This window comes from Haliaeetus leucocephalus, unplaced genomic scaffold (genome assembly GCF_000737465.1).
Source record: "Haliaeetus leucocephalus isolate CR32 unplaced genomic scaffold, Haliaeetus_leucocephalus-4.0 Scaffold184, whole genome shotgun sequence".
NCBI lineage: Eukaryota > Metazoa > Chordata > Aves > Accipitriformes > Accipitridae > Haliaeetus > Haliaeetus leucocephalus.
Genome location: NW_010972620.1, coordinates 10,519,485 through 10,547,466, shown reverse-complemented (window position 1 = coordinate 10,547,466; position 27,982 = coordinate 10,519,485). Strand labels below are relative to the sequence as shown.

The following is a 27,982-nucleotide window of genomic DNA, read 5'->3' as shown; positions in this document are numbered from 1 at the left end:
TGAGGTAACTCCCTCTCCTCAGTCCGTTGTTCCCGCTCGAGTGGCGCGGTCCCGGCGGCGCGGCGAGAGGGCGGGCCGTTAGGCCGCGGCGGCCCGCGTCGTTCCTTCACGCGTCGGTAGAAGCTCCCCCGGCCTCCGCGGCGATCCCTGTGCGCGTCTCCGAGTGGGGCGGCTGCGGGCAGAGCGGTGCGGACCGGTTGGGGCCGGTTCCCCGCGCAGGCGCAGGGCCCCGTAAACAGGAAGCAGCGGCGGCCCGGAGCGGCGGAGACAAAGGGGTTGTGGAGAGGGGAAAGGAGGGACTCGGGTTGGCTCGGCTCGGCCCGGCCCAGCGAGTGGGGGTCCTGGCGGCGGGCGGCAGGATGGTGCAGAAGGAGGGGCAGACGGCGCTGGAGGAGCCCCAAGGCAGCCCCAACCCGGCCGGAGTGCCCGGCGCTCCCTTAGAGCCGCCGGGTGCCGCCGCGGGGCCGGTCCCGGGGGGCGAGGAAACTGACACCGAGACGGAGACCGCGCTGGGCTCCCGCCGCTTCCTCTGCGGCGTCGTGGAAGGTAAGAGCTCTCGGAGAGGGCGTCCGACGTCCGTGGCAGACCGGGGGCGTGGAGGGACGGGTCGGTGTTCCGGGGTGGCGGGGGGCACGATGGTATCCCCGGGAGACTGGGGGTATTTGGGGGCCGTGAGGGGTGTGGGTACCCGGGGGGGGCCGGGGGGGGGGGACGACTGGTTCCAGCTGGCCCTGCTGTTCCCCGTCTCCTCCCCCGACCCTTTGCGACGCCCGGAGGAGCCCGCTCTGCGAGGAGGGTGGTGCGCGGTTCTTGGCCGCAGCTCCCTCCGCTGGAGAGGGCTGGGGGGCGGGGAGGAGCCGCGGCTCCCGGGCGGGGCTGCTGCCCCTGGGGCTTGTGCTGGAAGCTGTTCGCTAGCAGGGAGTGCCCTTTGATGGCAGCTGTTCGGCGGGCTGAGGGCAGGCCTGGCACCCCCAGCGGGCCGATGATTCCTAATGGAAGCTGAGGCTGTGCTGTGGCTCGCTTGCTAGTACGTGTCTAAAGGGGGAGGTAGGAGAGAGAGAGGGAAGAGCTACTGTGCGATTATCCCAGCTGTACATGCTTTTTCCTGCGCGCCAGAGGCTCAGATTCAGTTTCCTGGGTAGGGAGTAGGTGATTCCATAGACATCTGTTCTGGAATTAATATTAAATGCTCCCTGTTCTGTAAAGTGTTGTAGCTTACCATTTTAATTGCGTGGTAGAACAGTCCTCTTCTGCCTTTTGGCATAGTTGCAGCATTAAAAGGTTTAAACTGTTGCAGAAGCTGCAGAATAAAGGGACTCTCTTTGCATTTCTCAGTAACTACAGAATTTATCTGCATTTCAGACAGGTCAGTTAAGGTAGGTGGTTGAAAGCCAGCAAGAAAAATGGTTTATTCCCAACATAATAGTTGGTTTGGAATTGTTCTGAATTCCTGTGGACTGCTATTATTTCTGTACCTATAATGAAACTCTAGTAGGAGAAAAAAAAAAAGATTAACAGATGGAATGGAGAGGGAAACAGCAGTTTATCAAAGTCAGTATCTGCGTTGCTTGCAGAATGCCTTTTGTTCATATCATAAAAAGAAAAGACCATTTGGCTTATGCAAATGTTACTGTGAGGAGTGCACTAGGTCCAGTTAATGCCTTTATTTTGTTAGCACTTACTAGGGCTTAAATACAGTCAGTGTGGAGAGAGATGCCTTTACTTTGTTAATAGACTTAATTCTGTGAAAATAGATGCTAAATTGAAGGCTTTGGAGACAGATACTAGTGAACAGAAATACAGATTGTAACAGCATGTTTTCTCATGTTCCTGCCGATACACCTTGACCATGGATCACCTGTTCATCCAGGTTTATATCAGAACCACTGCATATACCATAATAGTTTTTCTTGTCATCTTAGTTACATGGTTGATCTCCTCTGCATATATTTTGGTGCAGGTGTTCTTGATTATACTGTGCATAAAGCAAGAAAATGGCCTCTGCCCAATGAAGCAGTCTAAACACTAGTTAGGAGTTACCAGTCTAACATTAATATGCACACACACAAAAAAAGGAACAGGAGAGTGTTTAAAAACAAACTGTTGTGGTGAATGAGGTAAAAGGTAGTGGGTGAAAACATCTGTCTCTTTAGTGACTCAAGGGAATTATAGGGGTAAGAGAAAAACAGGGATTAACTTTAGAAGTGAAGATAAATGTAGTGTGGCAGTTAACAGACTAAATGTATGGTGAGATTAAAGCAATGAGATGGAGAGTCTGGGTCTTTTGTAGAAAAGTAGGGGGGAAATTGGTAAAATACTGGGTGTGCACTCTAAGAATGTAAAGAGCTTATGACTGATAGAGAATTCACCATTTTTGGGGGGACTAATATGATTTAAGAGAGTCTTGGATGCAAAGCTCTGCTCTGGTGCACTGCCTTCAGGATATATCCTGGCTTTTAGTGATGGAGAGCGTGGTAACTGGGATGAGGTATTTGGCATGATCTGTTGACTTTGTATTAACCTGACACAGAGTCTTGAGGGAGCAATACAAAACCAGGTCAATTTTTAGTTGGACAGAAGGCTCCAAGAATTGTCATGAGCTGGCACCATTAGTAATCTACGAAATGTGGTGATGGATGGAAAAGTATCACTTCAGATTAGCATGTTCTCTTCAGTCTTATTTAATTAGTTTTTGTTATATTTTCTTTTTTTTTCTTTAATAGTAGGCCACAGCTCTGCTTTAGTCTAGTAAGTCTGAGAGGTAGTGTCATAGGTAAAGCAAAAGTTTTCTGAACAAGTTATGAGACATAGGTGGTATTTATTCCTTTTGTGGGTTCTTGAGCTTCCTGAGGGCAGCATCAGTCAGAATTAGGTAATGCTAGTGAAAATGAGAAATTTGTTCTGGGTGAAATAAACTGGGAGGTTTTCACAGCTTGCAACTGCTCTCTTGTTTGTTCCTCTGTTTAACGGTCCTCCGTTTGTCACTTTGCAGTTTGTGAGGAGCAGTAGTTACTCAGCTTTGCCACTTCGTGGTGCCAGTTAGTCCAAGATCAATCACCCTGAGAGATTAATTCTTAAAACTTGAGCCTGTTTTAAGCTTCTTAAAAGTGCATTGTTCCCTTAACAGGTAACTGAAATACATGCTAACATATAGAAAATGCTTCAGCTGCATCAGTTTTGAGTTTTGAAAGGTTATAGGAGGGTGTTTTTGACCACTGTGAGACCAAATATTTGAAGATTTACAATGGTGAATAGCTCTGGAAATGAAGATATTGTCTACCTTTTGAACTCATGTTCTGTGGGGATGTGTGAGCTTTGTGTATTAGGAGCATCATTCATCACTGACTGGCCATGCTGTTTGAAAAGAAGAGCTTATTAAATTTCAGTGTTATTTTAGTCTCTGGTCTTTGCACAGACTGCCAAGCTGAAGCTTTGTTTTGAAGTGCCCACTTGTGGTTGAACTGTTTGCACATAGGTCTAAGTGAATTTACTTGACTAAGAGTGCATTGGGAGTGCTTTTTAAGGTATTATGTTTCTAGAATGGAAGGATTAGATTTAAAACCAGAAGCGGTTACAATTTCCATGGAATTCCATGACCTTGAATATACACTATTCTAAAATCACTTGTGTAGATGCTTTTATATGATTATTCAAAGACATAGTCTTAGCTTGTAAAGATGTGGGAATTGTAAAGCAAGATACCAGCTTGCAAGTTAATTTTGACAAGGAGCCTATTAAACTGAATAAAAGGAATGAAATCCTAAGCATTTTGTTGACTCACTTGCACATTTTTTTAATTACATACTGAGGTAGATGATGTGTATTTATATACTTTGTGTGTGTATTTAGCATTTAAATCTGTACCACCGGTTAAGCATTTTTGAGCTGGTAAATATTTTCAAGTGTCTTCAGTGTTCGCATTACAATCAAATCTATTTTGTGGGTGTCTGGAGTGATAGTTTAATTAGGTTATGACTGTTCAGTCTGCTCTTACAGTAATGCTGACTTGACTTGTCAAGGGCATATGCTCAGGATACAGTTTGGATTCTGAAAATTAATTGCTTCTGTGGCCAAAATGATAAGAACTCATTTCATTTCTTATGATCTAAGTTATAATTGCATTTTAAATTTAGATAAGTTTGGGTTATTACACTTTCCTAATGCTGTCTAACTGGATTTTTCTGTTGCTGTTGCTTTGGGAAGCTTTTTGATGAATGTAGCAGAAGAGGAAGAAAATGGTGGGTTGTAATATAATGTTTCATGGAGTGGGCATAATCTAACATCTAACTGGATAATTTTAATCTTGTTTCCCATAGGATTCTATGGAAGACCTTGGGTTATGGAGCAGAGGAAAGAACTTTTTAGAAGGCAAGTCATACTTCCTCTTACTGCAGCACATTCCATTGCAATATAATCATAATCTTCCACTTAAGCCTGCTAAGAATTATTGTTCTAACCTAGAGGAGCTTTTTGCCTAATATCGATATTCCTGGGGGCTCATATTCACCTTTCCATCTTGCGTAAACCAAATTTATCCTATATCAGTTGTGCATAAGGTTATTGTGACTTAATAGTATAACACAATGTTCTATGCAAAAAAAAATTTAGATTAAGTACAAGAATTAGTATCAGATCAAGTAAAACATAGAATTCCTGAATTTGTAGACTATTCTCTGAATGAAGGCTTTTTTCTTGTTTATAGACTTCAGAAGTGGGGACTAAATACATACCTGTATGCTCCAAAGGATGACTACAAGCACAGGATGTTCTGGCGAGAAATGTACTCTGTGGAGGAAGCGGGTAATTGCCTTTATTTTCCCTCTGTTTTCTATAAATAGGCACTTGAATGAATTGAACATTGCTACATAGGCTTGTGTGTGTTTAGTCACAGTAGCCATTTCCAATGGTGAGCGGAGACCTGCTCTTAATACCCCGCAGATGTATTTAGTGGAGCTTTGGTACAAGCACGGATTTACTTCTTTTAACTATAACTCTACAGATGATTTCTAAAACTGCTTTTAAGGCTTAGTGTTACGAGATTTACTTTTTTCCAGGGAAAGGTTGCTCAGAATTATTCCTCTGGCTCTTGAACATCTGGGCTATATTTTGAAGTGGAAATTATTTGCTTCAGAAAAGAAAAAAGATTGATGAGCAAATAGCATGCCCTTTTATGTGATTCATTAAGTGCTTGCCTCAATGAAGAGGGTACCAGTCGGAAAAGCAGCCTCTGAGTATTTAGTTGGAACGTGAAAGACCTGTTTAAGCTGGTGTGAGGCTTTTTATTCACCTCTGGTATTTATGGGATCTACAGCGTTTTACTAGCCTGTGGGGATTATCATTTTTCTTGGGTGAGGGGGAAAAATGATACTGGCTTGAAATTAAATAATCCTTCTTGGAGGCCACTTTGAATCACTGCAGAAATATAATCTAAAGGATACTGCAAGATAATTGCCAATAAGAACAAAGATTGTTAAATATTCTAAAAATAATTATCTTTATTCATTGTGCGGAAGATTAAATTTGAAGTTCATATCTTAAAGCAACTGCTTCTGCACAGTGATGTTAAAAAAAGCCCTTTTTCATGTGCCTCTAGCTTCAGTCATATGAATAGTATGTGAATCAGTGTCATGCAGCATATTACTACATTGAATTGTCTCTTAATATGTGTGACAAAAGTGGAAAAAGTGAGTAATAATTCTAGAACTGTTGGTGTGCATTCTGTAAAAACAGACTACATCCACATTTGTCTCACAACGTTGAGATGAAGAGAATTTTTAAAACCTTTAAAAGTTTTAACATAGAAAATAACAATACAAGGACAGTTGTTGTATTCCTTTTGGCATAATTTCTGAGAACTCCTCCAAATAATTTGATGCTCTTTGCTGTGTTAGTTTTAAGAAATTCCAGCAAATTATTATTTTTTTTATTATTATGGCAGCAGAGGCATCTGCACTTCATAATTTACTTACAATGATGTCTGAGGGTTTTTTTTGTTTGTTTTTTAATTGTTGAATTCTTCTGGAATATTTCAATTTGATTTCCAGAGCAGCTAATGACTCTAATATCAGCTGCACGAGAACATGAAATAGAGTTCATCTATGCAATCTCTCCTGGACTTGACATCACTTTCTCCAATCCTAAAGAGGTATCCACATTGAAACGCAAGCTGGACCAGGTAAGCGTGACACAAATTTACCACAGCTGCAGTGCTACTTAATTTGGAAACTTCAGTACCCTCCTCACTCTTGCAGCTTTTCACTAGCCTCTTTAATGTTTTCAGCACTAGCATTAGTTTGGACACCTCTGAACAATTCCAATGGATGTGTTCAGGTTGCATTGCAGAAGTAGCCAGTGATCATACAGATTTTTTTAAAAAAAAAAGTCTCATCTTGTATTGGATTCTGAAGGCTGTTCTTGGGAGCTTGTCTTCAGACTATTTTAGGGTCTTGAAGCCAAGATGCAAAGATGCATTTCTAAAGCAAGAACTCTTATCCACAATAAACACCTTCAGAGGCAGACCTGACATACACATCTTCGTTGTTCTCCAGATTGACTCCTCTCCTTTGTCCAAAAGCTATTACAGAGTTAGCTTTTTTTCAGCTGTCTGTGCAGTGAGATCAGCTTTGGATTATTAAACCTGGAACAGATTACAGGTCTTCAGAGGTCTAATCTTTGAGAGAATCAGAGCAGTGGGTCAGAGATAGGCATTCATTGTGAATAGATACTCAAGTCTGTCTTGCCTCCTGTACCTTCTCTCCCACATTCTTGTAGCTTTTCCTTTAAGCTAGATTAGATTTAAAAATTCTATGGTTTGATTAAAAAAAAATTAATTTAAAAAATTAAACCCTTTGCTCCTGTCTCTTGTATTAGGTTTCTCAGTTTGGCTGCAGATCTTTTGCATTGCTGTTTGATGATATTGATCACAACATGTGTGCAGCAGACAAAGAAGTTTTCAGTTCCTTTGCACATGCTCAAGTCTCGATCACAAATGAAATTTATCAATATCTAGGAGAACCAGACACATTCCTTTTCTGTCCTACAGGTAAAATGAGATGAATCATTTAGTTCAGCATCAAAGGAGGGGGGCTGTTATCTTACTGATTGAAAAGCTGGTTTAATATTTAATCACTGCTTTAAGGAGTATTTTGGGGTTGTTTGAAGAAATTGACTTACCAAGAAAGGTTCAAGTAACTCAAGTATATGCAGAGTTTTTGCCAAATCTGCACATCTCTGAAAGGCTTAATGCCAAGCAAAGAAGGCAGCTTGATAGAATGGTTCAAGAAGTTTGAACTGAAAATTAGGTTAAAGGAAGACTTCTATTTGACTTGTACCAAAATCTTTTTGCTTCTTGATCTAGCTAGCTGTTAGTTTCTTAGAATTTTCTTAAAGTAGAGGTACAGCACAGTCTGGGCTCGCTTCTGTCATTGGTACCTGTTTTTAATAAGATTACCTGCTTTCAGTAGTCAGTGAGTTGCTTTACTTGCTTACTAAAAAATAAGGTGGCTTGCACTTGGGTCCAATCATTGCTTTTTTAAATTGCAAGCTTCCTCTAATACCTGTAACAATATTGTAAGGGAGAGAGGATCATGATGTTCAGAGGTGTGGATTGTTGCAAGGAAAATTCAGTTCGGTAGCAATGTTATCATCATTGTTAATTTGTTTATCCCCTTACACTGTAGTAGTTTGGTTCTGTTGCGGACCTCCTCTTTAACTTGAGAGACATATGTGCTGATGTTAATATTTTTAGGTATTTGCACTTTATAATCAGTCTTAAGGTTTCTAGTTCTCTCGCATATTGTCTGCTATAACCTGCCCTTCTATTTATGGACTTTGTTAGTTTTTTCCTAATCTTGTCATTTGAGCAATTTTAAATAAACTGTCTACCTTTCCTTTCTGATCTTTATGCTAAGTATCATTCATAGTGTCCTTTTTTTATTTATACTTTAGACTTTTGGGCCTTTCTTGGTTAATTTTATAGATAATTCTCTTCTCAAATGGTATTATTCTCTCAATGTGTTCATGGGACAGTTGGGTGTGTTGTCACATGGGTGCATCCTTCTACTAGCAGTGACATTCTCTTTTCCTGTGCAGAGTACTGTGGAACTTTCTGTTATCCAAATGTTGCCCAGTCGCCGTATTTACGGACTGTAGGAGAAAAGCTGCTCCCTGGCATCGAGGTGTTATGGACAGGTAAAAATTGTTTGGTTTGGTTGTTTTGAGGTTTTGTTCTTTTTTTTTTTTGTTAATTCACTGTTGGTGTTAAAAATGATTTCTCAGAAGTATTTAGTAAAATAAACTGTCCAGCTACTTGGGGGTTCAGTCTTCAAGTATATGCAAAGCGCTGTGATTATCCCGTTTTCCTCTTAGGTCCAAAAGTTGTATCCAAAGACATTCCAGTAGAGTCCATTGAAGAAGTTTCTAAGATCATCAGGAGAGCACCAGTTATCTGGGATAACATTCATGCTAATGATTATGATCAAAAGAGGCTTTTTCTTGGGCCTTACAAAGGTCGGTCAACTGAGCTCATCCCTCGACTAAAGGGAGTTCTGACCAATCCAAACTGTGAATTTGAAGCCAATTATGTTGCTATTCACACGCTTGCTACCTGGTACAAGTCTAACATGAATGGAGTGAGAAAAGATGTGGTGATGAGTAAGTATGCCTATGCCTAACTGTTTGCTGGGATCTGTGCTTAACCATATAAGTCATACTGATTTTATTTTTTTGTAATGATTCTAGCCTTTCTTCACCAACTTTTTCTTTTTAAGATCACCTAGCATTTTCTGTCCTGTAAGTAAATGGCAGTTACCTGAAAGATGATGAGCATCTAGATTGTTTTACTGACTTCCTGGGAAGTATCTGTAGCACATGCTACCAGAGAATTTCTTAGTCTCAAGAGGTATCTGGTTGTATAAAAAGCACTCTCAGCAAGCAATTTTAATGCCCAAATTTGACATAAGCATCCCATGGATTTGATTTCATTGGAATAGAAGCAGTTCAGATCAAAAGAGAAACTGAATGCCAGAATGTCTAGGTTTTGCATACTGTTTCTGTGTTGACATTGATGGTGACCATAGTTTTACATTTTGTCTAATTAGGATGTAGTGGTTTGTTCTTCTTTGTGAAGTAAGGCTGTTAGAGAGTTCTCGAATGCCTTGTCTAATGTGACTTTTTTTTTTTTTAAATTTATTTTAAATGAAACTTGCATGGTAACTTTTAAAAAACTTGTCTCTGTAGCTGATACTGAAGACAGTACAGTTTCTATCCAGATTAAATTGGAAAATGAAGGGAGCGATGAAGATATTGAAACGGATGTTCTCTACAGCCCACAAATGGCCCTGAAGTTGGCCTTAACGGAATGGTTGCAGGAATTTGGGGTACCTCAACAATACAGCAGTGAGTCTAATTTGGTATCCTTCTGGGATTGGTGGAAAAATGGGGTTAAATTTTCAGTACTTGCATTTAGACTAAAACTATTTTACAGATCCTGGCAATTTGTATACTTTCTAGTTGGAAGTATTTTCTGCCTTCCTAACTGGGGAAACCTTAATAAAGAAAGAAGAATGCCTGACATTCTGCAGTGTGCCTGTAGTGCCCTGACTGATCAGCAGAAGCAACCTTTGTGTACGATCCTTTGGTACTTCTGATACAAGGCAGGAAAGAGTCTGGATCTTGCTGGTCCCGGTTGTTACTAGACTTCCATGGGACCTGACAAGAGAGGAAGAATAGGCTTTTTCTTGAAGTGGGTGTTAGATTATTGTAAGCATCAGTTCTGACCCAGAGGAGTCCATATTCTTCCAGTTGTTTTAAGATGGGTTTGTTTTTCTGAGTTTCTGTCTACAGAAATCAGCTAGGTTCCGCCCAGCATTGTACACCTTCCTTGTAGCAATGGGAGCTTGGGATCTGAGGTGAAATCTGTTTTTCTCAAATGTGGGTTTCAGGTGGTCAGTGTGCCCTTCTCTGGTAACTGGTGGTGGAATGGAAGAACCTCTTCTCCTCCCAGCTCTGCTCTGGTGCAGTTATCCTTCTGAACTGCTGTAGGGTTTCGGATCTTTCTAAAACTCAACTGCAGCAAAAATATTGGGTGAGGAGTAGTAATTAAGACGTCATCTTCCTCCATTTTCACAGAATAGTTTAGGTTGGAAGGAACCTCTTAAGATCTCCTAGTCTAACCAGGTTGCCCAAGACCATGTCCAGTTAGTTTTTGAATGTCCCTTGTTTTCCTTAGGTTAAAGACATTTTTGCACTTGAAATATTTAAGCATTAGTTCTTTTATTTTGAAGTGTGCTCTATATCCAAATAAAACTTTAACAAGTCAGTTGATGCAGAGGGGAAAAAGTTAACTGTGAGAGCTTTTTATTCTGATGGCATAAGTCAGAAATGCTGCTGGTAGCACATAAATTTTAACTAATTTTCCTAACTTTTTCCTCATCCTGTCTTTGCTTACCAGTTACGTGGAGGGGAAGCTTGCAAAAAACCAAAGTCAGTAGTTAGAATTACGATGACAGAAGTGGGCAGGCAGAGTACCAAAAGGAAGCTGAGCTGATCAGATGCCATAGCAACAGAATCATCCATGATTTGCAGAAGTTGCCGATTTGAATGTTAGTTGGCAGATACTGAAAATTCTAAACTTGTTTCTTCTTATTCTCAGGTAGGCAAGTGGCCCACAGTGGTGCTAAAACTACTGTGGGGGATGTAGGGCCTCTGGTGGCACCATCCTCTTTAAATGCAGCAACTGTGGTTACCACAGTTTACCAAGAACCCATCATGAGTCAGGGGGCAGCGCTGAGCAGCGAGTCACCGGCCTTGGTAAAGGAGGAAGAGAAGAAGCAATCTGATGAGGAACCAATGGACATGGTGGTGGAAAAACAAGATGATGCAGACAAGAATGCTAATCAGATACTGACAGATATTGCTGAAGCCAAGATGGCAGAGGAGTTGAAGCCAATGGATACCGATAAGGAGAGCATAGCTGAATCAAAGTCCCCAGAGATGTCTATGCAGGAAGACTCTGGTAGTGACATTGCCCCTATGCAGACTGATGAGCAAATTAACAAAGAACAGTTTGTGCCTGGGCCAAATGAAAAGCCTCTCTACACAGTAGAACCAGTGACTTTAGAGGACTTGCAGCTTCTTGCTGACTTGTTTTACCTTCCATATGAACATGGGCCCAAAGGTGCACAGATGCTGAGAGAATTCCAGTGGCTCAGAGCAAATAGCAGTGTTGTCAGTGTTAATTGCAAAGGAAAGGATGCTGAAAAAGTGAGTGTGAATCTTGTTTCTCTCCTTTTTAAATCAAAGTCCTGAGCAATGTTGTCTGTTGTCTGTAATAGAGACTGGCGTTCTACTTCCTAGGACCTGAAGGGTAGGGTGTAACTAACCACAGGTCACAGTAATTTTTATTCCTCCAGTGGAATCTACTCTTCTAAGCCCTGTAATGCCATTTAGCTATGAAGGCAGTCTGGTGTCTGCATTTGACCAGTTATCCCTGTACTGGCCTCACTTCTAACAGCCATAGAGAATATCTGTGAATCACGTGGTGTGGTACTCCACACTGGTAAAATGAAGTAATGAATTGTATAGTCTTCCTCCATATTTGGAGTACCTCTTCTCCCTAGAAGGCTGTGCTTGATCTTGTGGATCTTTTGCCTCTGTTCATAGATAGAAGAATGGCGTAACCGAGCAGCCAAGTTTGAAGAGATGTGCAGCTTGGTGATGGGGATGTTCACTCGCCTCTCCAATTGTGCCAACAGGACAATCCTTTATGACATGTACTCCTACGTCTGGGATATCAAGAGTATTATGTCAATGGTGAAATCTTTTGTGCAGTGGTTAGGTAGGTGCATTGGGAGCCATTATAATCGCAGATAGTGTAATTTTTATTTTTTGTTTTTAATTAGCCCACGGGGAAAACAAAATATTAGGCAAGTGCGTTTTCTCGGACATAGGGTCTGGTTTGACCCTGTTTTAAAGGTTTTCCTGTCTCGCTACTTGAAGCAATGCTTGCTGTGAATTTGCTTTGGTATTATAAGTGAAGTCTGCTGGATGCTTAAGATCGGAGACCTTGATTTTCTTCTTGGGCTAATGAAACTTGAATCTCATCTGACACGTAAGTGTTGACTTTAACTTACTCTTGACTGAATGCACACTGGACTATACCATGTAACTCTTGGATACCTTGGTGTATGATTGGAAATGACACTACGAAATGTGACCACATCAGCCATCTGCTGCTTGCTCTGTCTTGATAACATTATTGCTGTCTTCAACAGAACAATTGCAGAAGCGACCTTTCAGTGGGCCTGGCCAAGAGGAAGCCGATCCTCCCAGCCCTGTGCGCATGCGAGCTTTAGCATAAGGCTATTCTGGTGCAAAATAATTCCCTTTAAACACTTTCCAAATTGCTGATTTTTTTTTGTTGTTAATTTTATTTTTTGATAATGGGTGGAAATTGTGGAGCTCTCTAGACAGATTTAGTCTGAGACTTAAACTGATCCTGAAACAGTTTTTTCTCTTTCTTTCTTTTTTTGCCCCCTCTTTCTTTCTTTTTTTGCCCCCTCTTTCTTTCTTTTTTTGCCCCCTCTTTCTTTTCCTTTTTTTTTTTTAAATGTGTGTCTTTTTTGTTTTGGTGGGGTTTTTTGTTGTGGTTTGTTTTTTTTTCCTTCCTGAAAGATTTTTGGGGGATCCTAAGTTGGCAGATAGCACCAGCATGGCCTGGGTAATTCTAGTGACCTCATTTCACTTTCAGGTTTCAATCCAACTGTAAGGAATATGCTGTGGACTTGCTTGACATACACAGCAGGCAGCAAAGCTGATGATCTCACGTCACACTTCTTGTAGCTGTCACAAACCTCACAGTGGTTAACCATTACACAACCTTGGTCTAGTCCTAGTGTTTGGATTGTCTTTAAATGATACTGTTAAACACTGGCAGGTTTAAGCAGGGACAGAGAAGACCTGTTAAGTCATCAAGTCAGTCCACGCTCTGCAGCTTCCTGTGTTTTGTGCTTTTTAAATATCTGATCCCTATACGTATGGTTGATAAAGAAGAGCTTTTAAGACTGCCTTCTGCAAAGCACAGAGAAGAAAACTAGCTTGGGAGGAAAACCTGGCAGCATTGTAGTATGTTAACATCTCTGCCTAATGCTGTTTAAAAGCTTTAGTTTGTGCATTTTTAAGACCAGTGTAACACAACTCCCCCAACTTTACTATTCTTGCTGTATGTTGACCTTTAGCTAGAAAGAAAGCTCTCTTTTTGATAATCTGTTTAAAACTCCAGGCCAAAGCTGTATAAAGAGAACAGTGATTCTTGTAATCTCTAAACATTGAGGGCCCAACTTAAGACTGAATTTCAGAATTATCAGACTGCCTACTGATTTCAGCTGAAATTGTCTTCAGTTTTCAATGTCCCTGTACAGTTAGGTTCAAGTCTTTAAATGCATCAAATATTTGCAATAGTTCATGTTAGAAGCCAACTTTGTAAATACTAGGTCTGTTAACTTTGGCACTGTTCTACTCCAGTACTCAAACTGGTGTTAGATAGCTGAAAAAATAAGAGTTTTTGACATGCACAGTTTAATACTCTTATGCTAACAGTGCTTCTATGAGAGGGGATGGTATTGTCTTCAGCTTGCATTTTATCGCTAGTGTAAATACATATAATGCAAAGGTCTTTGACAAAATACATCATTATATAAAACTAAATACATTACAAATCCAAACAAATTAGTTTTCACAATGGTGTGCTCAATGGTCCACTGAATGTTCACTTTCTTCACCTCTCCTCCCAAGTCCAGCTAGCATTCAGTCCCTTAAATTAGTGTGGCTGTACAGTACTATGGATTACTAATGACTTCTATTGTCTTCTTCCCCATTGTGTACAGATGGGAGAATCCTCAGCACAAGTTTCTACTGCTATTGGATGGACAGCGCCAGATGTTCACAGCGCGTCGTCATTAATTAATTAAAATGGAAAGGTTTTGTCTGTGAGGCAGCTCAGATAGATTAGAAGTGCAATAGGCATGAACTGAAGTCACATTTGCGCAGCGACTAAGGCATTAACTATGTTTTTCATTTATACAGCTCTTCATTCACGCAGCTCTTTACTGTAATAATTGGAAGTGCTAGTTAAGTTGTAGTCTCAAAGGACAGACAGATACTGTCTTCCAAGTTATTGACTAAATCTCCTTATGAAGGGTATCTTTTTATGTGAGAATTCAAAAACGTGGGAGTAAACCAAATTCAAATTCTGATGCTTGGATCGTTTCTGAAATTTACCATACTTAGGGTAGTTTGCATTTAACATATATTCCTAAACTCTCAAAAATGTCAAACTTGGCACACTTTGGGACTCTCTGACTAGCACAACATACTTGTCTGTACTGATCTGAGACTGTTACTTGAACAGGAGGTAGACTGCTGTCTACAAAAGGAAGAGAGTATTTGCGCTGCTCATCTTGTCAGAAAACTAGGCAGGTAATTGAAATCTCCACTCCAGATACCATGCTTTTTTTTGTTTGTTTGTTTTCTCCAGACTTGTCATTTATGTTAGCTGGTGAAGGCTGTGGCACCTTGCTGGCGGAACAGTATTAAAAGTCAAACAGCTTCTTTTCTAAAGCAAGTGTAAACTAAAGCTGAGCACTTCAATGGGCCTGCTGTGGCTGGTTGATCAGTAGGGACCCTGGTGCATCTGATATGCTTGAGGAGGAAAAAAAATCAAGATGCTAAAAAGCAAAGCTAGTATTATCTGTGGCCTACAGGGTGTACTAGTTAAATTGTGAGTTAATTCCTGTTAATACTGCTTAGCTTTTTAACGTGCCAGCAGCGTTGTGAAGGTACAGCCTGGATTATGTAAATCTGCATAGTCTTTTGCAAGAATACTGTTTCATACAACTGTCCTGGCTGCCTGAACTGTTCCAAACTGCATATATTGCCAGTCCTAGTTTTCTGACAAGATTAGAAACAATAATTACTAAAATGTGACTTCAGAAAGGTCCATTTTTTTTTTTCAAGGGGCTGTGATAATGGCATTTGTTTGATCTAAAATTTATGATAGTAGCTATTGAGCCACGTAGCTTCCAAGATGTCATCTTTTCATAGATGAGATGGATGTGTCTGCCACAAATGTAGAAAAAAAGAACGTACAAAATATCTGGGAAGCTTACATAATTGTGGATGGCACCATTCTTGTGCCTTCTGTTCTGGAAAGAGGTGTGTTAACTGAATCACCTCACCTGTTCTTAGCCTAGTCTGTTACAGGTAATCCAAAATTTGGAATACTGCAATTAGTGTGCAAGCACAAAATCTTTATAAATCCTACATTATTACAGCCTCCCCCTAAGCCCTGGATTCTAGCTCAGTTAGAGAGCTTTTTCCACAAGTGTGTGTTAGCTTTTTGGACATGTTAGAGACCCAGGAAATCCCCCTTCTCGTAACATTCTCCGCTTGGATCTGATCTCAACAGGGTGTCGTAGTCAATCTTCAGCACAGTTCTTAAGTGGAGACCAAGAACCCTGGGCCTTTAGAGGTGGTCTAGCAGGAGAGTTCCAGGTATCAATATGACTTCACAACTGAATGACATTTTCTTTGTTTTATGAGAAACCTTTTGTTGCACATCAGAGGTCTGGAAGGATTGGTCTGCCGAAGGCTTTCTGGTCCAAAGCCCATTAGCCTTACAGCTTGGTTTAAAATAATTTTCCTCCCCTTTCTACAGTAATTTCTCAAGGAGATGCTGCCTGTCCCACGCGCATGCGAAGCGCAGCGGCTTTAGTTGTACATTTCACATTGTTTCTTTGCAGGTCGCACAGCATTTTTATCTGCGCCCGCAATTGCACAATGCGCGCATGCTTGTCTGCCGATGGGAATTCCATGAGCAAAAGGGATGGTCATCCAAATTTTGATTCCTCTCTAAATAAAGCTGTAATGAGCTTTGTTGTGAAGATTTCAATTGGCAAATATTCTTAAATCACTGTTTATACCATGTTCAAATTTGTTCATGGATTTTTCAGGCGCTATACTTTTCCCCCCTCACAGGTGCTCTGCGCGCAGCAAATTGAATCAGCGCATTGCTTTTGGGATAAAGCGTCTCCTCTGGCCAGTTAACCCTCTTCAGACCAAACCTTTCCTCCTGACATTCTATGTTCTTATACAGAGACAGTGTAGATATGATTGGTAAAAAGTATTTTAAAGCAGATAAGATTAACAGACTCTTAATGTGCTGTTTCAATTGCATATTTTAAAACACCAATTGGATATTTTCTATTCAAATAAGGTCTTTGCATTTGTAAAGCATACCAACCCCACCTTCTTCTGGGGTGCCTGCAAATAGCACATGTTAATTTGGGAGTCTGCAGTGCACACCCAAGAGTAATGGGTTTTGTTGTTCATACAGTCATATTAAGTATTTTGTTTTCACAGCGTTTGCTGCCTATTGATGGGGCAAATGACCTCTTTTTTCAACCACCTCCATTAACGCCCACTTCCAAAGTGTACACCATACGACCCTACTTTCCTAAAGATGAGGTAAGTGCTTTTGACACTTGTCACTGTTGTTGTTAGTAATGCGTTTCCTTTTGTTGCTGCTGAGTCCCTTCATACCCTATGAAACAGATGTGCCAATATCTTGTACAAGGCACAAATATAAGCTCACAGGAGAACTGAGGTTAAATGACTTGCCTATGGTTCAACAACATGCTGTGCAACAGTACATGTACACCCGCATCTTGATTCTCAGTCTCACACCCCACCACCTTTTTAAATCTGCGAGTGCCTTCCCTATTTCTGAAAGGCAAGTTGAAGTTGTTCGTGGCTGGTAGAGGAATTCTTGCAGTGGGGACACATGCAATGGATTAACCTTTGGGATGGGTGTGTATACCTCTTCAGTCAGTAATTATTGTGGTAACTCCTAGTCTTCTCAGAGCTATATAAGCAGAACGTTGATACTGCATCTCAAAACATAGCTGCAAATGTGATGATACTTCAGGCATTCTTATCATTTTACTTACAGTTGTAAATTTTTTGGTCTGTTTTTTAAAGAATGTCAAATCTGCTTTGGAGTGTTTGATACTTTAAAACCAGGAATTTTATATTGATCATTATTGATTAGAGCTTTTTTCCTTTTTTTTTTTTTTTTCCCCACTGAACAGATCCGTGGTGTAGTTTCATTCCTATTAGCGTAGCAAGAATACTTGAAACTGATATATCAACCAACAGTTAGTTAACCCTATGGATGCAGTTTAAACAGTGTAAAGATTAATGTAGCTTGAACTTTTGCATTTGTAGCTACATTGAGATGAAACATGTTTCCTTTGAAACATAAGTATCTAGGTTGAGTTTGCAGCAGCTCAAATGACTCCTGACTTTGAAGCCAATCAGACAGACAGGGCTAGCACATGAAGACATGTCCTTTACCTGCTACTTTTAGGCTAGTTCTGTCCTGTGCTGTTCTCATGAGCAGTAAAGCAGCTTTTTCCATACCTTAGTGCAGGACTGTACCTAAGCTGGTTTGTTCCTTTGTAGGCAATGGAACTGATATTTCTAAGCCACCTGAACAATTGGTGATGCAGCTAAACATGCAGTCATAAAGAGTATTTCTTCTGAGGAGGAACTCCTTTTTTATGAAGGGAGGCCTGAGACATGTCAAAAACAAAGCCTTTTTGTTGAAAAGTGTAGTTTCTTATTTAAAATGTGACTGATACAAGTTTACTCTTTAAAGAGATTCAGCTGAAAGCCTTTTAACATGCAGAAAGTCAGTGTGTCTGTCCTTTGCAGTGGTTAAATTGTTGCATGTCAACAGTAGAGGTTTTGAAAAGGGACTTTGTAGCAAGGGTATTGATCTTCGGTGAGAGTTTGGCAGCTAACCCTCAGGATTAATCTTGTGCTTTACAATGTGCAGGAGGCTGACCTCCAGCCTGTCCTTCCCAGCTATTGAACTTAACTGCAATGTTTTCGGCAGGCAACTTGAAGAGTTACTTTGGGGGTGGTGGGGGGATAGATGCTTTCTCATAGATGGGTACTCTTGTTCTGTGTAGCTTAAGTGTCTGTCAGTACTAGTTTACAGTGGAGCTGTTAATGAAATCTCACTAAAACAAAGTTGATAGCTTTTTAATGCGACTGATGACTTGAAATCTTTTCTTCTCTCCTCTTAGGCATCTGTGTATAAGATCTGCAGAGAAATGTATGCTGATGGAGCTGACCAACCCTTCCATAGTCTACCAGATTTAATTGGAGACAAGTATGTATTAGAAACGAATGACCTACAGAGGTGATTCTGAAGGATGAAGTCCTGACAATGCATTTAATTTGAGTTTTTAAAAGTGTGTGTGTGTGCGTGAAGAATACAAAGAGCATTTGATTTAAAAAAAAAAAAAAAAAAAAAAAAATCTGCCCTCTGCAGGCCTCATGAAATTGGGGTTTTCATTTCTTAAAGATACCATTAACAGTTATGTGTCAGTTTATGCTCTGGTCACCTGTTGTGAGCTGTTAGAAAAAAGACTTAGCTGAAACCTCTGTATTATGGAACCTGTGCATCATAGTATCTTATTATTTCAGATTTTTGTGAAAGTATGTCATGACAGTGTTCATAGTCTGTAGTTACCCTCTGGTATTTTTTTCCAACCTAGTATAGTTCTTCAAATAATTGAAATTTTTTTGAGGACCAATCTCCTAGCTGACTGCCTTGAGTTTTTTCTGAAATACATGTTATTAATTACTTGTACCAACTTCTAAAAAGAATAAGCAATGACAAGTGAGAATAACTTAAAAAAAAAAAAGGCATTAAATCTGAGCTGTAAAATGAGCTACTCTGAGGTTTTTTTTTTATATCTCGAGTGTTTAATTTAGACAGAATTTTGTAAAGAGGTTGCTCTGTGAGTGACAGGAAGGTAGTTAAGAAAGAATGTGTAACTGGTATCAAAAAATACCCAGAATAGAAGATGGAAGAATAAGGAGGTAATGGCCACAGAGAAACTGAGGGCAAAAGGTGAAGGAAGTTTGTATCTCTAGTGTGTCAGAAGAGCAGTGTGTATAGAATTAAATTATGGGATCCTGACATGCAGATTTTGCTCATAGTTGAGTTATGACAGCTGATCAGTCTGTTAATGCTTTGTAGGAACTAATTCTGTGATTGGAGGATTCTGTCACTTCTTTGGATGACCCTAGAGTCTCCTCCAGAATACCTGAAGAGCATACTTGTTCAAAGTGACCTTCTTTTGACTGAATTTGGACACTTCTTTCTGCAGGTTAGTAGGAGGTCTACTCACCCTCAGCCTGGATTACTGCTTCGTCTTAGAAGATGAGGATGGCATATGTGGCTATGCTTTGGGAACGGTTGATGTGACTCCTTTCATTAAAAAATGCAAAATGTCTTGGATCCCTTTCATGCAAGAAAAATATACTAAACCAAATAGTGACAAGGAGCTGTCTGAGGCAGAGGTTGGTATAACCTGTGAGGTCAGAACTGTATTCTGAACTCTTTCTTTCCAAAGCAGGTCTTTGTTTTTCTTTTGCATTTTGAGCTTCTGTGTAATTCAGTTTTTGTACTTTTCTGAAGTCTTTGAGCACAATATCTGACATCTTAGAAGGTGACAGTAATATTATTCACTGTCAGTCAGATACAGCTGTGTGTTGTAATACACCCATGAGGTGTACTTTAGTAGTAATCAATGGAGTTAAATGTAAGCCACCTTAATACAGAGAAAATTACATTATGAAAATAAAAGATTGCTTCTGCTCTGTTCTCCTGCAAAATGAGATATTAGTTTCCCCATGCTGCAGGTAAGGCTAACCCCAATAGTCACATCAGTTTAAGTATGGAAGACAAATTAAAGAGCACTTGGGTTTGATGTTAAAAATCTGAGCTATTTGTGGAGTGTGACAGCTGTAAATGATGCAAAACAACATCTGCCCTTTAGCAAGTGCTGAAAAATCATTATCTTGCATTGGTTTTGGAAGAAATTAGAAAAACAATGTCACTGAATTGTTAGAAATAGTGAAAAGTTCTAGCTGATGTACTCCTGTCAAGGAAAGAAATGCATTTAATATTAAGAGGTGCTGATCCACATCTGCAAGTGGAAGGAGGTGTGTGCAAAGTTGTAACAGAGGCAGGCCCAGAAACACCACTTCTTAGCCTTTTTCTTTTCCTCTCAAGAGGAAAAGAATACTTTCCAGAAAGTATTCTCCAACAAGTTGTCTGAATACAAAAGCTAGTGTCATACTAGTGGGCCTCCTAAGGGAATCCCTGGCTGGTAAGAGCAGTGCAAAAATGACATATATGGCAGCGTGCCCTTGCTTTATTTGAGTAGGACTTAGACAAAGTCTTAAAGGAGGTCATGGCTCTGAGAGCACAGACCTTCCCACAAGTAAAGAAAAGCTTCCTGGAAATGGAGTGAAATGTTTGTCACCCTGTTGTGAAAATGACCACTACTTATAGGCATGTTTGATGGGGGGAAAAGTGAAGTACATTCTAGAAAACAAACAAACAACTTCCACTACCACTATTGAAGCAGAGCTAATGCTGCAGTCTATAGGCTTTATGACTTGATTTTTCTACATTTGCACAGTGCTGTGCTTTCAACTGTATATGTAAATTCAGATTTTTGAAGCAAAGCTAATGCATATAAAGATACCAGGAACTAAACACAGCAAAGCTGTAGTGGGTACAGTAAGGGACAAGGGGCCTTGATTTCCAGAAGCTTAAAGCCAAACTTCAGAGAGAAAGCAGGTGTTTTGTGCTGATAAACTAGCTTTTCCATTGAGATGTTTAAGAACATTTTTTTGCTGTTGGTACATTGCCCCAGGATTTCTGCTGCTTGTACAATATCTCAGAAAAAGTCTGTTTCTTGAGACTATGGGCTTGAGGGATGTTCCCATGAGTACAGAGGAGCTCTTTGTACTTTGCTCTTGAGGTAGATGCTGTGGGATTTTATCCATTTAGTCTTTTGACACTACAATGGAACATAGAGAATACTCCGTAGTTGCTTAGAAGCCATTGTCATTGAAGATCATGTAGGGAAAAGTTTTCTCACGGAATAGGATTGATTTGGTTTCCTTTATAGACCTCTTACCTCTTGATAATCTCAGTCTCCGCTTTGGCTTGAAAAAGCTCCCTTTCTGTACTTCTTAGATCATTTGATTCAAATTGTTGACTTCTAATACAGTTCAGTGGTTCTCTATTTTACTTAAATATATCTTGAGCTCCAAACATCAGGGGATAAATAAAATCTTTTGTTTCATAAAAGAAAAATCCAGTCCTCTGACTTGTGTCATACTGTTGTGAGCTTGTCTTGCAGTTTTGTCTAGGTTCCTGTCAGGGAAGTTTATCTGGTATCTGCTTTTCCTGAGATTAGTTATTATTGATCACAGGAGATGAATGCATCATCTCTCTAACTGCTTCTTAACCCCACCTGTACCCTACTCCTTGACAACCTGCTTTCCCTCTTGTAGTGCTTCTGTGGCTGGAAGAAACAGGCATCACCTTTGCCTTGGTGCCTGAAGCCAGCATGGCTAGCTTTGAACACTTTCTGTGGGATTGTGCCTGTTACAGCTGTGATAAAGAAAAGCCCAGGGGAGCAGGCATGGTTCTGAACCTGAAGTAGCTCAACAAGTTTTAAGTAGTAACTTTGAGCAGACACTCTTCCTGCAAGAGCTGGGAGATGGCAGTTTATACATTTGAGGGGATTGCATTTAAACTTGACCTGAAAAAAAAATGTGGGGATTGCTAATGTTATGGTTCCTTGTGTGATAAAATCATCATTTGGGTTGTTATGGTAGTGACTTTCAGTTATACAAGAAATGAAGTTAGGTGGCTTGTTTACATGAGGCAATGCTCCCTAAAGGTTTTAAAATTCAGTAACCAGCAGGGGGAATGACTTGAGTATATTTCAGATTTGGCTTTGTCTACTTCTGTGTTACCTCACTTGATTGTTCCATTCCCATGAGTTGCATGAAGTTAATGTCTGATGTCACATTCCCAAGACCTTCCTGGGTGATTGCAATAGTCTTTAGTGATCAACAACATGCTTTAGTCATCAATAAGGCTTATTTCAAGTTAGAGGCGAATTTGTCTTTGGGGCAGGTAGTCTAAGATAATTGCATGGACATGAGAGATGTTTCCAGGCTGCTGTGAACCAAAGAATACATGTGGAAGGTTAGGACACTTGGAACTAAAACTGCCTGTGTAAAATGCAAAGAGAAGGAATACCTGTGCACAAACGGTTATGTGTTGGCTTATGGTTTTTCTTGCCTGAAGTGTCAGTCACTGAGAAGCCATGCAAGGAGTCTTGCATTCCTCCTTTGACAGTCTGAGAAGCTTCTGTAGTCTGCCTTTTTTTATCTGGAATACAGAGAGCAATTCAGCAGGTAAGGAACAAAGTGACCATCGGAGGTGTGGTTGAAAAGCATGCTGATTTGGAGGTATAGTCTGTGAGCGAAGCAGCCTCCCTTAGTAAAGATGAATGAAAATGAAAAGCTGGATAATGATTGAATGTCTATTTCCCATATTCTTTTCAGAAAATAATGCTAAGCTTCCATGAAGAGCAAGAAGTATTGCCAGAATCGTTCCTTGCCAACTTCCCATCATTGATAAAGATTGATATCCACAAAAAAGTGACAGATCCAAGCGTGGCCAAAAGTATGATGGCCTGCCTTCTTTCTTCTCTAAAGGCTAATGGTAAGCCTCTTGCACTCAAAATTTCCTTGCTTGCTAATTATGTGTTAGTTCTAGGATGCAAGGCAAACCTGGGATGGTTATATTAACATACCATATTTGCATGTCAGCCTGAGACATTTGATTCCTGCCATAGTCAGCACTCTAGATTTAGGTAAATTATTATAAAAGCTTTTGGATAGCTAACTTCTGCCACTGTCTTTGGTAAAAGGTAGCTCTTCACTTTAGCCATTTTCCTGCAAATTGGAAAATAGGAAGAACTGAGGGAGCAATTTGACAATAAGAGCATGCATTTTTACATTTTGAACAAAGCACAAATGTCTATATTTCCCCTGCTGGCATTGGTAATGATGCTTTTTCTTATGTGTGGCACTGTGCACTGGTGGGTAATTACCAAAACCTTCAATATGGGGAAGTACTTGGCTGTCTGCCTTACTGTGCACCTGAGGTTCACAGTTCCTTTGTGTGATTTGGTGCCCTCTTCTAGTGCTATTTTCTGAGCCAACATCAGAGTTTCAGAATGCTTTTATGTGAAATAAAAGGTGTGCAGAGGGTTTGTTCAGACTGAGAAGACTTCTGCAATGTGCAGTCCCTTTAGGGGATGGTCAGCTATGTTGCCATAAATCTGGTCTCTTTTTGGCATTATGCTCCATATGGAATTGGATCAGTGTTTTCATTTCATTTGAATGTTAAAATAGGTGGGAAGTCTAGTAATACTTGATGTCTGTGCTTTTTACAGTAACTCTTCTCCTACAGTATTTTGTTTCTTTCTTCCTTCTTCAGGCTCCCGTGGGGCTTTTTGTGAAGTGAGACCAGATGATAAGAGAATCCTGGAATTTTACAGCAAGCTGGGTTGTTTTGAAATTGCTAAAATGGAAGGATTTCCAAAGGATGTTGTTATCCTTGGAAGAAGCCTGTGAAGTGCTTGACAGCGAACTGTTCCAGTACTGTAGTCCCTTAACAGCTGGGCAGGTAGTGGTGGGGATCTTCATATGGTCTAGCTGCGCAAAGCCAGCAATAAGCCAGCTTGGTAGACGGGGCTATGCGAAAATCACCCATCACACATTCAGACTGTAGTTTGTTGGAAGAGGATAATGCTGCTGAAAACACTGTTTTAACAAAGAGAAACCTTGTCCTCTCCTGGTCCTGTGTGAAGTGCCAAGGAATCTTGCATGGGCTATAGCTTTTCAGAGGAATCCCTCTCAGTTGGTGCTGTGGTTCATGGCAGTTCTCTGCATTCACATGTCAACAGAAAAGTGGTCTCTGGCAGAAGTATCTAGAAAGATGCAGGCTTTTTCTCTGTCATAGAGCAGGATGTGCAACTGGAAGTTGCAGAAATGGGAGGGATTGCTTGTGTCAATCAGCAAATTTAAAGATAAGTAGCTACCATTCTATTTTTTACTATCTTTATGCTTGTTGATAAAGCAATGACCCATTGTCACTTCTAATGACCATTGGTTCAAGCTTTGTGCTTTGTTAGGGACAAATGTGCAGTGGTCTGTGGCAGAAGTCACTTAATGACAAACTTGTAAATTTCAGTGTATATAAACTTAGCTGTATGCTGACTAACTTTTTGTTTACCAGTTTTTGTAACTTTTTCTTTTCAAAAGTGAAATGGTATAGGTCCAAGATGGCACTTTTGAATAACCTAAAACCACAATGGAGAACGAATCTGTCCTCAGCACTGACCTTTCTTATTGTGCCTCGTATCCAGGGCTAGAAACTGACCATCTTGGGTAAGGGGAGCAGATCCCAAATGATCCTTCCTTCAGACAGCAGTGTGTCACTGCTTGGGGTTATCATCATTCTCCTGGGCCTCAAACAGCAATTCACAGGGTGGTCTGCTGAACCTGTTAATTTTGGTAACGTTCACATGGGATTGGATGAAAGATGGTGAGAGGGAGAGAGCTGGCCCACAGCTGGGATTTGTCCTTGGAACAGTCACCATGTTTCAAAGCCTGTTCGTACTAGTTTGATTAAATCAGGGTCTTCAAGTCCTGCACATTTGTATCAAGTAACTTTTCTATAAGAAATGCCACAATAAGAACATTTTTACACATTATTTAAATGGTTACCTGCTTTTAAATGTTCCAAGAGTTTGTTTTTACCCAGGACTGACATACTTGGCTATGGGATGGAATCAGCATGGTATGGGATCTGGTAGTGAGGTAGTTTTGCATCATTTATGAAATTGGTATTTCACAGAAGTCCCAGTGTCCCAGATACGTAACTGGCCAATGGTATACACCTTGCAGTACCTTGCTTCTTTCACCTGCTGCCATCAGCTGTCTTTATCTTCCTTTTTAATTTTCCTGGGGTTTTTTCCAGTGGTGCACAAAGGAAATTCAGTTCCTTTTACAAGCCTCCAGCTGCATAGAAGACATTACGCAACCTATAATGAATGGCATTAAGGCTGCAGTAATGTTGTCTGTGACCTGTAGGGAGATGCTGTGTTTGGCCTTCTGGTGCAGTCACATGCAGGGTTTTTGGTTTTTGGTTGTTTTTTTTTTTTCCTTTGCAGAATGTGAACAATTTTTTTTTGATGCGGTAGTGGAATATTTAAGTTGAAACAAGTTCATTTCATTTTTAGAGAGAGGTACGGGGTTGTGCTATGGGATTTCATGTAAGTCAGAGCTGAATGCCACTAGTTTTTATACAGCTTTGAGTGCATGTTGAGTAGCTGATACCTTGGTTTATCAGGTGGGAGAGTTTTGTTTCTTCATGGATACCAGAGTCAACTTATTTTATCTGGATGCATAACATTACAGCATAGGATGCTTGTGGCCTTATTTCTTGGCTCTTAAGGAGTTGCCACATTTTCTCTTCCTATGACTTTGTTATTATTATAGAAGTTAATTGTATAAGCCTATGGAATGTCAGGCCAATACCATCATTCTAGGATTGTAAAGTGATATGTTGACATATCTTTCATGGTTATGAATTTTCATTAAGGTTGGAATGCCACTTTCATTAATCTGTTTTTAGATCAACAGTATCTGTAGCAGAAAAAAAAGACCTGTAAAACTGTATTTGAAGACCATGCGAGAAATAGAATAAAAATTGAGAAGTGAATGTAAATAAGAAATGTGTATTTTGTGTATGAGGTTCCAGAACCAGAAGTGGTTCAGCAGTGTATGTTATATCATGCTGTATGTGTTGGATGCCCTCAGGATCACCTGGCAGAGAAGCTTGTCTCTGGTTTTGGTGGTGGACACTTACCTGCGCTGATGCTTTTCAGAGGCAGGCATTCAGTGACCCTTCAGAAGTACTCGCCCCAAAGATTTTTGAGGTGGCAATGACCTTTCTTTTTGGCCCTTCTGTGAGTAGCACCAGTTGCATTTCATCTGTTTTGTGAAAAACAGTTCTTTCAAAGGTCGTCTCCAGTGTCTAGCAAAGCCCTTGTGAGCTGTGTTGCAGCAGTGCTCGTTTGCTCTTTTTTGCTCCTTTTTTTTTTTTTTTTTTTTCTTTTTTTTTTCCTTGCCGGCTGCTGGGTGTAGAGGTTGCTGAATCCCAGAAGAGCCTGCCAGCAGAAACAAGGTGAGAGATGAAGTGACTTGAGGGTCACGTTGTGCGTAAGGGGCAGACATTGTAGCTCCACAGTCTGGCCTTAGTTGTATGTCCACAAAATTTAACTTGCCAAGCTAAACACCCAAGATAGCTTTTGCGCCGCACTTCTACAGCAGGTAGATGAACTCTTGCAAACTGACCTTAGCAAAAAGCTGCTTTTCATACCCCTGACCCATTCCTTTTGCTTGGCTGTCATTCTCAGCAGGAAGGTACTTGCTTTAGCCTGTGTATTGTGGAGATCATGATAACATGCAAACTAAGCAGGGAAATTAGCAGTTAAAAACTTTTCCCCTAACCCAGTAAACGTGCTATATTAAAAAGGTAGTTTTTCTTCACAAAATCATAATGTGTTTCCTATAGTTGTCTTTGTTTTCTTGAAGCCTATTTCACAAAGTTACGACAGAAATGGCAAATATAACTTGCCTATGCCAAACCCATCTCAGCCTGGGAGGCAGGTTGGGGCTCTGATGTTGCGCCAGGAACTTTTCCTTTAAGGGACTGTGAAGCAGGAACGGGCTCTCCGGGTCACGTAGGTAACATGTCGCCGCCAGCCAGATGGCTGCAGAGAGCAGCTACTGCAGAAGGAAGCGGGTGTGCTTGTATAACCATCGCTGAGCCGAGCACTTGCCTTTTTCTGGGGCCAGGTTTGGCTTTTCAAACCTCTTCAGATGTGTTTTTCTTGAACTGACTCCAGCTGAAGCAGAGCACATGGCTGGCTGGTGGAGGTCTCTTCTGTGGTGGGAGCAAAGCCAGCTTCCAACTGAGAACGCAGTGTGAGCTCATCGTTAGTGGGGTTTAATTCAGCTGCGCCCCGCTCCGTCCCTGCAGCATGGACCAGGCTGCTTCCCTTTCTGCTTTGAAAGGCCAGTCAGGCCCTCTGCTCCCCGCAATAGATTTTTGAAGTGGGATCTTGCCTTCTGTGCTCAAAGGCTCCTGGGCCGCAGTCCCCAGTGTCAGATCACACTGCCTTTGCCCACGCTTAAAGGGATAGAGGTGAGCAGGTCCCTCCTGTTTGTGCCCCCACCTCGGTCCTCTCTGATACCCCTCTTCATGCCCTTGGTCTTCTGCCTCTCCTAGCTCTGTTGGTGCTGTGGAGCCAGGATGGTGCCCGTGAGAAGGGCCAGAGGTGGATAACCACCAGTAAGTGCCATTTTCTGGTCGGTGTGGCATTTCCACAGCTGGCAGTGTGGTCAGTAAATGCATTGTCCTGCTGAACTGGCTTTGGCTGAAGGCCCAGGATGGGCAAGAGACCCTACAGTTAAAGGGTGTGGTGGTGTCTTTCATCTCCTGTGTGGCTTTTGGGCTGTTCCCCATCCTCACAATGAAAATCATCTCCCCTTCCACTGTTCCCCCTCCTGCCTACCCCCCTAGAAGGATCTTCTGATTCCTTCAGTTACCAGGAAAAGTCATTAGCATCCCGCTGGGGTAATAACCCTTCCCTTTTTATTGCAAGGAAATAAAAAACTATAAATATGGCATTTCACCAGGTACTCCCCCTCCTCACACAGCTGCTCCATCGAGCGAGCCCTTGCCGAAAGGACACCCCCCGCAGGATGCGGGATGATGCTGCGGGGCCCTTTGGCTTGGTCACCCTCAGCCAGGAGCCGGGGGCGGAGCGGGGCGGGGCGGCGCGGCTCGGCTCGGCTCGGCTCGGCCCGCCCCGCTCCCAGCGCCGCGCTGTCGCCTCATGGAGCCGCACGGGCCCGGCTGCCCCGGCAGCGTCCTCTTCGGTGAGCGGCACCGGGGGCCGCG

General features: G+C 41.2%; 2 protein-coding genes across 2 annotated transcripts in view; both read left to right on the top strand.

The window, feature by feature from the left end:
* The first annotated feature begins 39 nt into the window (after positions 1–39).
* Positions 40–25,744, top strand: MGEA5 (meningioma expressed antigen 5 (hyaluronidase)). Its single transcript, XM_010564844.1, has 16 exons — positions 40–546; positions 4,317–4,368; positions 4,703–4,800; positions 6,045–6,175; positions 6,871–7,042; positions 8,092–8,190; positions 8,368–8,652; positions 9,238–9,396; positions 10,652–11,262; positions 11,662–11,836; positions 15,464–15,549; positions 16,417–16,521; positions 18,147–18,232; positions 19,239–19,431; positions 22,507–22,666; positions 23,447–25,744. The coding sequence occupies exons 1-16, from the start codon at positions 360–362 to the stop codon at positions 23,581–23,583; spliced, it is 2,736 nt and encodes a 911-aa protein (XP_010563146.1). The 5' UTR covers positions 40–359; the 3' UTR covers positions 23,584–25,744.
* Positions 23,554–27,982, top strand: part of NPM3 (nucleophosmin/nucleoplasmin 3) — a 9,607-nt gene continuing 5,178 nt past the window's right edge. Inside the window, exons 1-2 of the mRNA XM_010564845.1 lie at positions 23,554–23,635; positions 26,161–26,200. Coding sequence (XP_010563147.1) covers positions 23,555–23,635; positions 26,161–26,200 — 121 coding nt within the window. The 5' untranslated portion in view covers position 23,554. The remainder of the gene's footprint in view (positions 23,636–26,160; positions 26,201–27,982) is intronic.

Bases quoted from the DNA above. Each gene is read 5' to 3' on its own strand.
- MGEA5 (XM_010564844.1), top strand. From the start codon at position 360: ATGGTGCAGAAGGAGGGGCAGACGGCGCTGGAGGAGCCCCAAGGCAGC. The intron at 547-4,316 runs GTAAGAGCTCTC...TGTTTCCCATAG, and splicing joins CCTCTGCGGCGTCGTGGAAG to GATTCTATGGAAGACCTTGG. The intron at 9,397-10,651 runs GTGAGTCTAATT...TCTTATTCTCAG, and splicing joins GGTACCTCAACAATACAGCA to GTAGGCAAGTGGCCCACAGT.